The 16690-nt window shown below is 43.8% G+C and overlaps 1 protein-coding gene across 2 annotated transcripts in view; it reads left to right on the forward strand.

The window, feature by feature from the left end:
- The window catches only part of ror1 (receptor tyrosine kinase-like orphan receptor 1), a 129789-nt gene extending 119444 nt beyond the window's left edge, over nt 1-10345 (forward strand). For both annotated transcript variants that reach the window (XM_086224648.1, XM_086224649.1), the window contains 6 exons: nt 511-756; nt 895-1109; nt 4685-4864; nt 5221-5448; nt 6447-6811; nt 7465-10345. In XM_086224648.1, the coding sequence (XP_086080774.1) occupies nt 511-756; nt 895-1109; nt 4685-4864; nt 5221-5448; nt 6447-6811; nt 7465-8152 (1922 nt within the window). In that variant the 3' untranslated portion in view covers nt 8153-10345. The remainder of the gene's footprint in view (nt 1-510; nt 757-894; nt 1110-4684; nt 4865-5220; nt 5449-6446; nt 6812-7464) is intronic.
- The last annotated feature ends 6345 nt before the right edge of the window (nt 10346-16690 follow it).

The following is a 16690-nucleotide window of genomic DNA, read 5'->3' on the forward strand; positions in this document are numbered from 1 at the left end:
TGAACCCGTGAAAATACAAGTAGAGGAACACACAACTACAACCATAACACAACTACTATGTGATGCACAAGTTGTCACCGTCTGAGCAGCTACTTCCTGTTAGCTCTCTGCTAACATGAATATGAACAAAAACGTAATTGTGCTGCTCTTTTTTTAAGAGTTCCCAAATGTGATCTCACCAAATGAATCAAATTCCGATCATGACTCATTCTGCATGGTTTTGTGACCCTCAAAACAACAGAAACTGTAATGATGGCCTAAGTTACAGCAGAGCCTCTTATCACCATCGTCGTGTTCTGTACTTTAAAAAAACATTGAAAAAAATCAATTAACTTGATGAGTTAACATTAAATGAAACAATAAGCAACTAAAATTGAAAAATATGTTATAGTTTTGAAAAAAGGCATATTTTGTTCTCAAACTGTTAGAAAAAAAAAAATAAAAGCAACAAAGAAGTCATTCATCCACCCGCTGTCTCCTAAAGGTCATCCTCTATCTGCTCTCCATCAGATCACAAGTGTTACAACAGCAGCGGGGCGGAGTACCGCGGGACCGTCAGCGTGACCAAGTCGGGGCGTCAGTGTCAGCCGTGGAACTCCCAGTATCCTCACAGCCACACCTACCTGGCTGTCCGCTACCCGGAGCTGAACGGGGGACACTCCTACTGCCGCAACCCGGGGAACAAACACGAGGCCCCCTGGTGCTTCACGCTGGATGAGGGGGTCCGCATGGAGCTCTGCGACATACCCATCTGTGGTGAGAGACTACAGTGACTCGTTGTCTCTCTGACATGGCCAGAAAATGCGTTTAATGTCCAAAACATTTGTTATTGCATTGGAAACTCTTACTGCAAAGAATAATGTTGAATGACCTCTACCTCTATTTCCCCTGTAGACCATAAGGACAAGTCTGGTGGCAGTAACATGGAGATCCTGTACATCCTGGTTCCCAGTGTGGCCATCCCATTAGCCATCGCTTTGCTCTTCTTCTTTATATGTGTGTGCCGCAACAACCAGAAGTCCGCAAGGCCTCCTGCACCCCGCCAGCCCAAACCAGTCCGCGGACAAAACGTTGAGATGTCCATGCTCACGACTGCATACAAGCCAAAGGTAAAGCAGCACATCCAGATCACATGATCCACTGATGGAGGTTTTTCTCTTGGACACTAGCAGTTGGATGCACGGTACATGCATCTGACACATTGGTGTGGATGTTACACCGTACATCCACTAGAGGGCAGTTCAAAGTCAAACGCAACTGACAACACGACAACAGTGCAGGAGATCCTGACAAGAATACCGTCACCGTTACAGATGAAGATCATGAATGTAATTTTATACCAAATCTCTTTCTTAAAATCTCGCTGCTCAGCGCTCAACACAGAGGTCCGTATCCACAAGCAGACAACACGTACAGAGAGGAGGCTCCGTCTGTCCATAATGATGAGCATAAATGAGCCGTCAGGGTCACTTTATTCAGGTTGAAATTAAAAATAAGTACCGAGCAATTAACTGACAACTCCATGATTTCCCCGGTCGGTCCGTATGAGTTCATGTTTGCTGCTCTCAGGTTACTTGGGGAAAAAAAGTCACAGACACGACATCACAGCACATGAGACCACCATCATTACAGTCCACAATCATGATGTCACCCCTGCTTGTATCACCACCAGCACTGCTAAATACACACACACACACACACACACACACACACATAAATTCACACATCATTTTGGATTCTCCTGTGGTGATAGATTCACCACAGGAGAATGGACTTTTTTGCTGTGTTTGTCCTTTGAAGTCATAAAGAGCAGACGGCAGGAGGAGTCATAGCACGGCTGCTCACAGCATGGTCAAGTTTCTGTGTGTGTGTGTGTGTGTGTGTGTGTGTGTGTGTGTGTGTGTGTGTGTGTGTGTGTGTATTCCTCATATTGTCAAGACATAAATCTGTTTTTACACTCCCATTGTGGCAATTCTAAAAATCTACATGGCATATATCATTAAATTTAAGGGCGCAGACTTGTTTTAAACTGAAGTTAATGTTAGGTTAGGTAAGTAGAAAATGAAGTGTGTGTACGTGTGTGTGTGTGCGTGCGTACGTGTGTGTGTGTGTGTGTGTTTGTCAGTCTCAGCGGCTTCATATCTCTTTCATCGGCAGGTCCAGGAATGTTCAGCTGCAGCTCTTTTTTCCTCTCCATGTATTTCTTTCTCACTGTCTCTGATTTTTTCTCCTCCACCCCATATTTCTCCTTCGCACTCTTCCGGTCTCTCCCACTCGTTTCAATTTATCCACCTTCCTCTGTGTGTCCTTCTATCCCTTTTACATCTCTTCCATCACCTCCACTATCCCTCCCTCATAGACGCTGATCATCACACCTCTGCTCTGCCAGCCAATTCATCGCCCACATTGGGCTCATATTTCTCTCAAGGTTGCATATCATGTGTGTTTATCTTGTGTCTCATAATTTTGGTGGTGGTTGTGAATGGGGGGTAGCTTTGCTGTGTGCCTGCCGGCTTGTGCAAACTACAGCTGATGCTCAAGGTGATGTGTATAAAGTTACCACCAAAAAGAGACGACCACACAATGTCGCACAAATGCCATACACCATTAATATCTCTGGTTTATTTTTGTTTTTTCCAAATGAACCGAACCTAAAAAAGACAGTCGCTGTGTTTAGATGGCCTTGACGGGGGATCAAAGGAAGCTGTTCACAGTGAGAGCCACGCAGTCGTGGAATTATACAGTCCATTTTAAATGGTCTGTGCAGATAACAGGGTGTTACATATGGTTTTCGCATTTCTGTTTTAGGATTTCAAAAAGCAGGATTAACTTTTGGAAGTGTAGTACGTTTATCTAACGGGAGATATCTGGTTGATAAATACTGTAATTTAGAACATTTTTTCGAAGAAAAAGTTATAAACATATTCCCTTTTTAGATTCATGTTAAAACCTCCAATTATGTTGTTTATTTAACGCCTTGCAAGTGTCTTCCTTTCTTTACAAGCGACAGCAGAAGCGCTCAGCAGGCTTTGGTGCGGGGTCACCCAGGGGTCATCGCCTGTGACAGTCCATTCAAACACACATGAACATTCACGTACCCAAGTTGTGGTGGTGTGAGGAGGATCTGAGGGTTCGGGAGGGGGCGGTGAAACAAATCCATAACTAAAAACATCTGCGTCTCTCTCATAAGATCAGTGGGCCCCCGCACTCCCCTCATACAAACACACTCGGCCCCCTCCAGAGCTCATACAGGCTGTGTGTCCGTCCCGCTCACAGAGGAATTTCATTATTCATCTCCTAGTTCCTGGAATCTGCAATTCCCTGCCAACCTCTCCTCACCTTTTAGCTACTCTCTCTCTCTCTCTCTCTCTCTCTGTCTCTCACACACACACACACACACACAAACTGTCCCTCTTTCAATAATGAATAATCACGTAAGATAAGATTAGGACAACAAGAATACAAAAGTATCAGAAGAAAAAGGATCTAAAATGAATAAAAACAGCAGGCAGCAAAAGAATAAAAGTAATGATGATTAATAAAAGATAAAAGTATATTGATAATAGGTAGAAACAATTCAGTACACACAGTTACTGGTCAGTAAATACTGTATATGTGCAATGATTATTGGTCCATTTATTTAAAATCTAATTGCAGCGGTTCTGGAGTGCTGCACAGGGATGAGTCTCTGAACGAATGTACTTGTTCTCACCAGCTCATCTTAAGAGAGGGTGAGAGGGGCTTTTGAGGTGGCCATTGGACTCCTCCTCTCCTGTAGCCTTCCTCATTGGCTTGCTCAGCCTCTCCCTCAGCACACCAAGGCAAAAAAAAGAGGAGAAAATCTATAAAAGGCAACGTTATGTTAATGGATTCCGGGGCAAATGACTATAAATGTTCAAGAGATTCTTGCTTTGACGGCTTGTAACATTAGCTGCCATGATGAAAGAATCATAGTTCAGATGAACGCCTGCAAAAAAAGAAACGTTGACTCTGAATGTGGTGTTGTTAACCAAGAGTGGACGTGTAAATATTTAGTCCCACGTGTTGGTTCAATGGCGGTATGTTCGACACGCCAAGAGAATGTGGCCATGTTCAAGGAAAACAACATCAGGAGATGTTTTTTCCACCAAGCAGGCCACAAATTTGTCATCGCAAGAACAAAAAGGCCTGACATTGTTTTCCAACTTAATTGCCAGGCAGAATATTTTTACAAAGCGGTCGTCCATCTTAGAATCTGCAACAAAAGTTTGTTACAGGACGATTTGCAAGCTCACCAAACTGATGTTCAGCAGTTCTCTCCCTTTATCTGAATGAACGTTGCCCATCCCTGTCCAGGATGCCGCTCAACTGCCAAGGTGTTCTTTCAAGATTTTCTCTCTTTAGCGTGAGTCATTAGGAGCTGATGTGGCTGTGATGGAGGATGATTATTCTCCTCTCCGGGGCCGTAATTGTAATTTGTCTTTCATGCTCATAGTCACACAAAGTCAAACAAATATTTGGTCTTTTGTTAGGCAGTTTGCTTCCATTAAAGTAGGAATGCCAGTAATGACACCATTTCTCTTTTCCATACATGGGTAATGGCGAGGATAATGTTCAGGGCTTCAGTAAGAAAATAATGATCTGTTTTTTTCTGTCTCCCTCCCACTCCTCTGCCCGTTCCCTCTGTTCTCTCCTCTCTCTGCAGAGCAAAGCCAAAGAGCTTCCTCTGTCGGCTGTGCGTTTCATGGAGGAGCTCGGCGAGTGCACTTTAGGAAAGATCTACAAGGGTCACCTGTACCTGCCTGGCATGGACCAGGCACAGCTTGTAGCAATAAAGACCCTGAAGGATCTCTCCTCTGCCCAGCAATGGGGGGACTTCCAGCAGGTACAGTGGACTACCACCCCACCCCCCACCCCCCCACTGACCCCCTTAAAAGTTTCACAATGTTAAAAACATACGATGATCAAAATGACATCATAGAGATTATTGATGGGGAAACCAGGAAAGTATTTATCTGGAGAAGAAAATAACAACCCATCGAAGCTCTAACCCTAAACTGTAAGCTGCTTTAAAATGCATGTGTTTAACTGTCAATTTTGTGAGGAATGATAGAGTGACAAAATAGTCAAAGCGCCTCATGAACTACAAGGCACGTGTTTCTTGTGGGGAAAATCCTCTATTCCTCTAAGACTTGAAGCCTGACTCAGAAATTTATCAGTCCCTGTTGGTTCCCCATACAGGAAGCTGCCGTGCTAACAGAGCTACAGCACCCCAACGTGGTGTGCCTGCTGGGCGTGGTGACCCAGGAGCAGCCCGTGTGCTTGCTGTTTGAGTTCCTTCCTCAAGGCGACCTTCACGAGTTCCTCATCATGCGTTCGCCGCACTCCGACGTCGGATGCAGCAGTGATGAGGACGGAACAGTGAAATCCAGCCTGGATCATGGCGACTTCCTGCACATGGCCATACAGGCAAGAATTGGAGTGAAATAGTGCATGAGAGGTGTTAGCCCAGTGGCTCTGTGTGTCAGATGTACCCAGTATGGTTACGTCAACTCTGAATAGACTAGGGCTTAAGGAAGTGGGATTCCAGTTTCTTGTGATTTGGATGCACTCACAAAAACGGGCTGGAAATGCTGAATAACTGCATAATCAGTATGAGACATTTAATAGCAGATTAAGTTTTTTACCAATAAGAAATTTGTCTTGGAACGTTGGAGCTTGCAACATCCATGAAGACAAGAAAGCGAGAGTATGAAGTTCAGCAAGTCAAGTAGTCAAGAAAAGCCACAGAGTAGCACTTTCCCCAAATGAATTCACGCAACCATCGTTAAGTTTTAAATTACATGTCATTTGTGTCTGTTGTGCTGTTCCCACACCGCCAGCAGGATTCATGCTGAGCATGTCCTGAGACTACTGCTCTGGTTAGCCCTCTGCTAACTTTGATGTGGATAGATAATCTTATTGTGCAGCCCTTTTAGATTTTCCCAACAGCAGCAACATTAGCAACTGAGTGGAGTGCAGCAGAACCTGTGACGTAAGCGCGGCGACAGCCGTTTGTAATAACCGTCCCGGCCAGAAGATGGAGACAAAAGTGCTTAGCTTGAAATACAAAATGGAAATATCTACTATATGAATTTTGGGGGGAAAAAAGATAAATAAGAAACATCTGCACAATATTACTGTCATTAAAATGAAAAAGCTTTAGTTGCTGTGCAGGAACCAGGTCAGGTGTGGTCCTGAGCCTGGGCAAAGGACAAGGGCACCACAAAATACCTTCATGATCACATATGCACAAGAGTGATTCAGGATAGAGTTATCATATGTAAAATGTTTGAGGAAAGGCTGCTTGGTCAACAATAGATCACCATGTGGTTAAGTCATCTTTCATTGCTTTTCATGCTTTTCTGACAGGTAGAAATGGATTTAATCTGTAAACTACATTTTCTGTCTGTTGCTCGCTACTTTAGGTGGCTGCTGGTATGGAATACTTGGCCAGTCACTTCTACATCCATAAGGATCTTGCAGCAAGGAACGTCCTTGTAGGCGAACAGCTCCACGTCAAGATTTCTGACCTTGGCCTCTCCAGAGAGATCTACTCGTCAGACTACTACTGCATTCAGCCCAAAACCCTGCTGCCCATCCGCTGGATGCCCCCTGAGGCCATTGCCTATGGAAAGTTCACCACAGACTCAGACATCTGGTCCTTCGGAGTGGTGCTGTGGGAGGTCTTCAGCTATGGGCTGCAGCCCTATTACGGTTTCTCCAACCAGGAAGTGATGGAGATGGTGAGAAAGAGGCAGCTGCTGCCTTGTCCTGAGGACTGTCCCCCAAGGTACGTTTATGTGAGGGTGACAAATTCACGACTCCATTATGAGATATGAATATTTATTAAATACAAACTGCCAAGTCACTGGAGCAAATGGGGTTAAGACAATTTACATCAGACATTAAGTTATAGAGACTTTATTAAACATTTGTTTAACTCATGTTAGCTAGCAGATTTTAATTTTTTAATTTTATGTTTATTTTCACATCAATCGACATTTTTGGTTTAAACCTAAAATGTTGATTGATGTGAGTTAGCAAGCTAATTAAAGCTAATGTTCATCTGTAGTCCCTTGGCAGGTCAACTCATCATCACTTTACATTGATAAGAGAAAAAAAAATTACAAAGGATAGAAAGTAAAAAAGAAGGAGGGAGAGAGAGAGAGAGAAAGATAGTAATAATAAAAAATAAAAATAATAACTGCAGTACAGTTTTTCACGCACCTGCATGCAGAAAACGCATTCTCCTGCTGCTCAGATGTCATACATTGTAACAAAATGCAGTTAGAAACTACATTTTAATGTCTTTGTGGAATAAAATAAAGGACTGTAGTGAATTTTAAATTTGTAGTGATAATTTTAACTTCTTTTTTTTTAAGATTATGGCTTTAAAAGTTGTAATAATAACAATACTTAATGTCTAACTCTGATGTCTCTCAGATTCTATGGTATGATGACTGAGTGCTGGCAAGAGGGGCCGGCACGCAGGCCGAGATTTAAGGACATCCACGCCCGTCTACGAGCCTGGGAGGGGCTGTCATCTCATGCCAGCTCCAGTACGCCCTCTGGTGGCGGAGGCAACGCCACCACCCAGACCACCTCCCTGAGCGCCAGCCCCGTGAGCAACCTGAGCAACCCTCGGTACGCCGCTGCTGCAGGGTACCTCTACCCAGCCCAGGCGATGCCCTCAGCAGGCCAGATGGCTCCTATTCCTGCGTGGACCCCCATGGCTGTTGCCCAAACCCACCAGCGCTTTATACCAGTTAACGGTTACCCAATTCCAACTGGATATGCAGCTTTTCCTGCGCATTTTCCTCCCCCCGCTCCACCCACCCGGGTAATCCAGCACCACCTGCCCCCTCCTAAAAGCCGCTCACCCAGCAGCGCCAGTGGCTCCACCAGCACCGGTCATGTGAGCGGCGTTCCCTCCACCACAGGCTCCAACCATGACGCCAACACACCGCTGCTCTCCCACTGCATCATGCCGGGGAGCGGCGGAGGCCCGGCTCAGATCTATGGACAACTATCGCAGAAGGGGGTGGGACAACTAGACCAAACATCAGCGCTGCTCGCTGCTGACTCTGACGTACTGATGTATAACGACTCTGTCATCACGGCAGACCTGTAGATGAAGAGAAGGACACACTTTTCCTGTTTGGGACCCAAATTTGAGGAATTCTGCCTCTCCATCAGGGACCCAGTCAAAGAATCATTCACCCGTCATGTGGAGACACAATCACAGCACAACTCTGCAGCAGCTCCACAAGTATACACAACGCTGCCTTATTGTTTAAAGCAAGTGTACTTTACTATCACGGTCTCCAAAATGTTGTTATTATTTTAACCTTTGTGTAAATACGGTACATAAGTCGTGAATGAATTACAAAGTTATATATTCAAGAGAACATTTTATTATGGAAAAACTGTCAAGGTGGAAAAGAAGCAACTGGTTTTTATTGCAATTGGACAGAGAAACATTCGTATCACAATCTCTTGGTGCCTTTCAGCGTTGGTGTGACTTGCTTATTAGAATGTGCTATGCTTTTGCATGTAAAACTGAATTTCAGAGGCTTTTCAGAGGACCGGCATCAAACTGCAAAAAAACCCCAACAGCATCCAAGGTATAAGGCAGCGGGGATGTATAAAAGGCTTGGAGGTGGCGTACTTTTCCTTTTGGACCCTGAGGATGAACTTTTATTTGGTTTTATGCCTTATAGTCTGTCAGCTAACAGCCGCAGGCAGTCAAATGTTCATCAAGGCACTGAGTTTGCGTCATCATTTTCAATCAAAATCCGTCAGACATGACACCTGAATGTTTATTGTGCAGCTTCAATGACTTGTCTGGTCTGCATGAACACACCCTTCCTCATCAAATCCCAGATGTCCAGGCTGGAACTCGGTGAAGCAGACTTATTGGATATTAAAGACTTCTTTCATGGCTCTCCTCCTGGCTCATGTACAACGGTGCAACAACCCTCTGTGCCTCTCCCTTTTCAACTTCTTCGTCCTTTTTTCTTCTTTCCGGATATGGAATCTAACTTAGCAAAAACAAGTGGAACATAAAGCTGGTTGCCTGAAATCACGTAGCTCCCTTCACAGCTAAAGTGGACTCGGGGTAAACACTTAATTGGCCACACAAAGCCTGAGGTCAGTAGTTCTCTGAGTAGCGTAAGCTGAAATGGTCAGAAGATTGATGTATTTTTAATGTTAATGGCATCATTTGATAGGATTTTAGGAGTGTTTTCTTTTTCTTTTCAGTGTTTGAAGGAACCTAGACATTAGAGCCTTATGTGTCCTCATTTTGTTTCTGTATGAATTGTATAAAACAGAAGATATGGAGGAGTGAAAGTCTTCTAAACAGATGCGCCTCATCGTAAACAGTGCTACCTTTAGCTGCCTTGCTTATATGCGTGGATGCATGAAACTGCCATGAATATCATGTTTAACTTGTGTAGAGAGAAGAAATGTTTCAGTCAGGCACGCTTCACGTGGCGCTCAAACCATCTAAAAACCTCCCTCAGTTCCTGTGAAGTAGACAATCATTGGTTTCTTCCTCGCCGTACGCTACGTTGCACTCGTTTCTAGGCGACCACGCTAATCAATCAGCTGTTTGTGAACCGAGCACATTCAGTGTATCACTGAGTAGAGCATAAAGCACAGAAAGAGCCGCTTCGTGTGTCCAGAAGTTTCCAGAGCAATAAGAAATTAGACTGATATCTGTTTGTTTGTTTGTTTGTTTTAAAGAAAAAAAGACTACAGCTACCTTACAGAGTCATGGCAACTACTACCTGCTGTTACTACAACATGATTCGCTCCAAGTTAGCTATATGAAGATAAAAGCTCCCGTTTCTTATTTTGGAGGAAGTCCGTTCCCCGTTAGTTCGAGATGCTAGGAATCACGTTCAGTTTTCCTTTTGAGTGTTCATGACCTTCTCTTTCTCCTCTCAGTGCTTTTGCTCCTCCTGAAGATTGAGCTACCTTGGCATCTTGAGTTTGTACTCGTGACCTCCAGCATGTCAGTGTAATATAGCAGTGCAAAAAACATAAAAACCACTTGTACACAAGACTGTGAATTTTCATTAAATATAGGTATTTTTGTATTTGGCAAAAAAAAAACAAAAAAAAAAGAAAACAAAGAAAGAATCCTTTTGTGCCTTTTTGTTTTGTCAATCAATTTAAAAAAAAACGCCGCAAAAAGTAGATTTTAATAAGGTTTACATGCATATCCAATTGACCAAGAGAGGCCTTTTCTTTTTTATGATGTCTGAACATTTTTGCACAGATGTTTTGTATTGCAAAATCATTTATTAAATGATGTTGTTTGGTGTACGTTGCCTATTTATTTATAGGAGTGGTTCTTTTCAGACTTGTGCTGCCCATGTGAATCCACTGGGTATCAGCAAAACACCGTTTTCACTGATTCAGTGAAATGTAATTAATTGTGTCATAACTGACATTGGCCAGCTGGCGGCGCCCTTTAGCTGTTTGATTTGTGTTGGGATCAAGTGGAAATAGTGGTCTCCATGGTTCACCCTTCCTCTGTGGCTGTTCACTTGAGTCTGTTTCAGAATTTCTCGCTCAAATTCACGAAACAGCTTGGAATGGACAGTTGAGTAACAGATACGTGATTAAGAAGGATGGAACGCTGAGTTTATGACCTGGTGTGTGGACAAACTGGATCATAAACTCTTACCTTGATCTCTTAAAAGCTAATTTACCCAAATGACAAAAAAAGGTCCAAACTATTGCACCAATCTAGATGGGGGATGCTCCTGCTTTCTTTTTTCAACGCTCCCTCCTAACAGAACCCTTCCTTTAAAAACACAACGCTTCCATTTTATGTGTATTTTCAGATGAAGAATAAAAACAAAGTTGTGAGAAGTGATTTCGAACAGAAACCATTTTTTGCTGCTGTTCTGGAGCAGCTCGTGCTGTGACGGTACGCTGCAAGCACCTTTTGTGGATGAACACCATTCTGAATCTGTTGGATGTAGTTTCAAGGTGGGAGCTAAAATTATCGCTTTGCAAACAAAGTGTGGGAGAGGAGAGCCGAGAGGTAGAAGGGGGAAAAAAGAGGCATTTATAGCTTATAGGCTGACATCATTCATTCATTATGTATTGTTTTATTATCTATGATTTATGATGTGCTCCTGAACTGATCCGTCTCGGATTTGCTAAGCGGTGTCCGTAGAACTTTGGGCTGGGTTACTGTGAAGAATTTGACTTTGCTCAACTGTTCCGTGGCAAAGGGAACAATTTTGATATTTGGCCAAAAAATATGAAAGTGTTGTGACTGAACTCCACATGGTCAGATCCTTTCCAGACTTCACACATGTGATGAGTTCCAGCCTTCAGGATATAAATCACAGTGCCCCCTAGTGGTGACAGGAAGTGAGCTTGTAGCTAGTGAGTTTTCTTGCTGTGATTTACAGGATCTGTACGTGTGTGTTGTTTGGCACCAACTAGTGGACACAGGAAGTGAGATTTGTGCCACAGTGCAAACATTTGTCTGCCCCTTCATGAAAATGTAAATATTAGGTCTCACTGCCTCTCCCTCCAAGGAACAGCCTCAAGCTGGCACCGGCGGAGGTACGTGCTCTCTAGTTGTGGGATTGGGTGTGTTCCGTCCCAAAGTAAAATCCTTAAAATCTAGCTTAAAGCCAGTGGAGCTACTTCCTGCATGTAACCCAGGATGACCACTCCCTCTGCCCAGGGGCCACCCTCTGCTGCTGGAGCCTCATTTATCCTCTTGATTTCAGGGTGTAATGGGCTGTGGTGTGTCTGGAAAGTAAAGCAGAAGCTGAAGAGGGGAATTCTTAAAAAAAAAAAAAGATAGAGAAAGAGATCAATAAAAGTTGGGAGTCCATCAAGTGGCCCAGAGGGACTACGAAAGTGGAGCATGAAGCAGAGGGATACGCGTATCTGCTTTACCATGAAGTCTTTATGGAGACGACATGCAGCAGAAGTGAGTCAGAGGAGAGTGGTGCAATGCAGAGAGGGACTCATCTTGATTGCTACCAGTTGTGGAATCTGGCTTCTTCGTAGCTCACTGGGATGTTCGCAAACGAGAGAGCAGAAAAAGAAACGTTCAGAAGCTTCAGGCGCTAATATTGAAGTCAGTATTTCTGCTTTCAGCTCTGTCATGGTTATTTCACAAAATGTGTAAAATATAGATGCGTGTAAGATGATTGCCGTGGAATGAGAAGCCTGATTCCGTTTGAACCGCCACAGCGTTGGTGTCAAGGGGGAGAGAAAACGTGAGCGGAAGTAGAAATCATCAGTCATTATCAATTAGTCAGGTGAGAAACACTTAATGAAATCCTAAGACACAACTGGAGTGTATAAATATTTATTTATTTATTATCCATCCATTTTCTAATTGTCAGAGGTCACGGGGGTGGAGCCTATCCCAGCAGCCTTTGGGTGAGAGGTGGGGTTCACCCTGGACAGGTCACCAATCCCTCGCAGGGCCAACACATAGAGACAGACAACCATTCACACTGACAGTCACATCTACGGTCAATTTAGAGTATCAATCAGCCTCGTCCCCTCTTGATGTCTTTGGACAGTGGGAGGGAGCCGGAGTACCAGAGAGAACCCAAGCAGGCACAGAAAGACTCCACGCTGGAGCTGAGGCTCGAACCAGCAACTTTCTCGCTGTGAAGCGACAGTGCTAACCACTGCACCACCGTGCCGCCCTATAAACATAAAATAGTATATAATATAATACATAATGACATTATATAATTTATTATTTAAACTCTCAGAATAAACTGGATTTCATGCTGCTGACACATTTCAGGCCAGTTAGCATCTGGTGTTGTATAACTAACAGTATGTTAGCACTTACTTGGAACTGATTGATAGGAAGTATATAGACACTGTGTCTATTTTTGTACACTGATTATCAAACTATGAAGCCTGTTCTCCAAGACACATGTAAATTATTAGTAGATGATTCTAGCATTCTGTAAAAGCAAAGACCTCTGCAAGGCCAGTGTAAATAAATGCTGCTTTTGGCTTTGTTCGATGGACGAAACCCAAATTTTGATTAGTTACTCCTTGGCTCCGTCAGCCTCCGCCCTTTCACCAAGTTTATGAAGATCGGCCACATAGTTTGAGCCTAACTGCTGACAGACAGAGTGAAACCATAACCTCCCATAGTGGAGGTAAAAATGCCACACACAAATAGTAGAATCTGCTGCTCTTTGCTGATTTATATGAAGGGATCGACTCGGCTCAACAAAAGACAACTGACGGTTTGACGATACCAGCCAGGGAGAGAGGAGATCAGAGGTATGGAGGAGGAGGAGGAGGAGGAGGGAGAGGCAGATACAGTTTCAGTGCTCTTCACTCTGTCATGGCAGAGCTGGAAGCCTCCAACAAGTCTCTGATTGTTGGGGAACGTGAGCTGTTTTGAGGGGCTGACAGGTGCTTGACCTCCACTGTCCACACCGCCACTTACTGACCTTGGAGAGAGGAAGTCGAGAGAAGCCTTTGAACGCTGGCTAGTGCACTATCATGGGGGGGGGGGGTCAGCATTCAAGTCAGCTAGGTGTTCATCTGCCTGGTCTGTGCTAATCATTGTCGCATTAGGGCCACAAGTGTGTGTGTGTGTGTGTGGGGGGGGGGGGGGGTCCTGCTGCTGTTGGAGGGAGGGACTCTTCTTCTCCTAGACTTATTCTAGATGATTCTTTTAGAGATTGCAATCGTTATGAACCCAAATATTATTTAATTTCTGAATCATTTTCCTCTACAGGAGCACAACTGACTGCAGCGCATGCGTGGAGGCGTGGGGGCCCACTCAGCACCTCTCCAAGCGCGAACGTAAATCTGTGTTTCTTTTTCTTTCAGCAACAAAAGGGTGAGCAGGTTTAAGCTTGTTTCAGATGAGGCCGAGGTGATCTCTGCGACAGTTCCTCTTGTTTTATTTCAACTTGTACTTTAAAGATAAAAAAAGATTAATACTGGTTTTAGCCTGAGCAGCTGGCTGATCTTTGCACCTCTGGCAGTAACTTTCAGTATATTTTCACATCAGGATCGCAGAGTTTCCTAATTATCTTATTTTAGAGGATTTTACTGTCACGCTCCTGCATTTAGACACGATGGTGCTTTGCTGAACGTTACATGCTAGCGCAGCCACCAATGTTCACTCGTCAACACGCACACACATTCACATTCCTTCTCTCTGTTCATGCTTCACAAGTTTAAAAATCACATGACATTGAAAAAAAATCTGCATTTGAGACCGTGATAACCCTTGCTGCATCATCTTGGCATGAAAATGAAATAGCAAACAGAAACAAGGTAGTGCGTTTATCTGATTATGAACCGTGTCGGCTGCTGAATGACTCAAAGGTTTACAAAATTTAGAAATACGCTTTGCAACTTCAGGCCAAGTTCAAGGTTTTGATAAGTTAGGAGACCAAGCTCTGCCACTCCTTCCCTAACAGAGATTAAATAATAAGTGACGTGTTTATTTCAGGGCCGGTGTGGTTGTTTTGCTCTCATGATGCGATTGTCTTCTTGTTCTAATCCTCCAGCATCTCGGCGACGATCCTCAAGAACCAATGCAAGAGTCAAAGGCGGTCAGGTTTTAAGGATCGCACCAAAGGTCAGACTGACCGTGGAACGTGGCGGCATCCTTCCTCAGAGTTGTGTCACACAGCCGGTTTCATGAACAACATCACAAAGATTTTTCTAATCGCAGCGAAAACAGGTCGCAGTCACCAGGGTCACCAAGGCCCCTCCTACCAGAGTCAGTGTGTTACCCGCAACAAAACCGTGATTATTTGCTGCTTTGTACCTGACAATTGTTCTGAACGTCTGTGTTTAATCAGATGTGTCCCACAAGCAGTTACCCGTCTTACCGTGGCAGAGCACCGGCCTCGATCCGCCACAGCAGAGGCCCCACTGAATGAGCGACAAAGAGCTCAAATCCAAATGTTTGTGGATTTCTGTGCACGTTGCTGAAGAGGCAGGGTGGATACCTGCAGGAGCTAGAAACACTTTGTGAGTACTTTAACTGCCCTTTTGAGTGAAGTATCACAGGGATATTTGTACATGTTTCGCAACATGCAGTGTCTTTCAAATGTCGCTGCACCTCAGTTGAAATAATGACACCCAAGTTGTCTATTGATGATGAACGCGAGGTTATTTCTAAACCGCTGACACTGGCAACCCCCTTTGGGTGAATAAAATCTGCTTTAGGAGGGTCAAACATTTAAGATGGTTTATGTCCTCATTCAAACACTCAATTTCTCATTTGGACGAAGCCCCCCCCCCCCCTTCCTCCTTCCCCTCCCTCAATCTCTTTTCCCAATCTTACCCCTGCCCCCCCCCCCTCTCCTCTGAGGCCCCTCCCTCCACTCAAACTCAGCCTCTCTATCTAATAATCCATCCATCTTTGTGCTGGAATGGAGGTCTAATGCTTTCCATCTGCGGGCATCAGTCGAGGGGCTCCAAGTGTAAGGCCTGCCACTCTTTATTCACTCCCCCTTCTCCACTTCAACTCCTTTCCAACAAAACTCCGAGTCTGGTTCCACTCAGCCTGAAGTCTAAGATCTCTCTCCACACTGGGGCCCCTCCTGGCCTCAGGCAGACAGGGGAGGTTTTCCAGGCCCCTGGATCGGAACACCCGAGAGATTCTGGGTCACTCTAAAATGAATGAATAAGTCATTTAATCACGTACATAATGGTTCCCTCACTTTATGTTGTGAGACGCCACACAAAGAGACGAAGCAAAAACACTTGTTTTTAAATAGAAAAGTCTTCACTCTTTTACTTTGTCTGTGTTAAAAATTTTTTTTTAAGTGTTTCAGTTCTTGAGTTTCCTGTAGAAAAAAAAAAAAACATCTAATTTGAAGTGACTTTGAATGGATCGTGGAACGTCAATCAAATCAATTTAGCTGACTCATGATACAGACAGCCAAGGTTTCTGCACAGAGCTTTTTAACGCTTCATCTAGAAATTTCAAAAAAGGCATTAAAAATTATATATGATGCTTAATTAACGTATCAAACTTGGTCCAACTTAATTATTTTGAGGCCAAGATCAATTTAATGGCAATGGATATAGCTGGTTCTCTCAATGTAGTTTAAAAAAAAAAAAAAAAATATATATATATATATATATATACTTTAAAAAAGAAAAACTTTCTATGGAACCCCAATGAAATAAAACAAAACAAAAGTTAGTCGTGCATTAAAAACAAATCACAAGAGTGAGCTGGCATCAGGAAATCAAATCATTATCAGTCTGTCCAGGTATTAAACTCTTCTTCTTCTTCTTCCTCTTCTTCTTCTTCTTCTTCTGTGACTTTCCCATCCCTGGAGGTTGCATCTTTGGATAGAAAGTTTGGAAGCACCGGGCTGCTGGATGGTGACCTGCTTCTCTGGAGTTGTTGAATGGTTTTCTGTTTATTTAGTAAGAAGTCCCCATCATGAATCAGCTCATCCAGCACTATGTATAATGATAGTGGGAGGGGGACCACCCAGCGAGGGCCGCGCCTGGCGTGTGGATGAGCACAAGTGACGTCGACGGTTAAAGAAAGACTAATTGTATAGAGGGCAGCTCGATGTCTGCTGGAGGTTTTAAACTCTAACGACACAGTGCCACCAAAGGGAAAGTCCAGTCTTAAATCGAAAAACGTCTTGATGATCCTCTG

The sequence above is a fragment of the Aulostomus chinensis genome, chromosome 14, assembly GCF_037954235.1.
Source record: "Aulostomus chinensis isolate RoL2024-O1b breed Wild chromosome 14, RoL_Achi_v1.0, whole genome shotgun sequence".
In the NCBI taxonomy this organism is placed as follows: domain Eukaryota; kingdom Metazoa; phylum Chordata; class Actinopteri; order Syngnathiformes; family Aulostomidae; genus Aulostomus; species Aulostomus chinensis.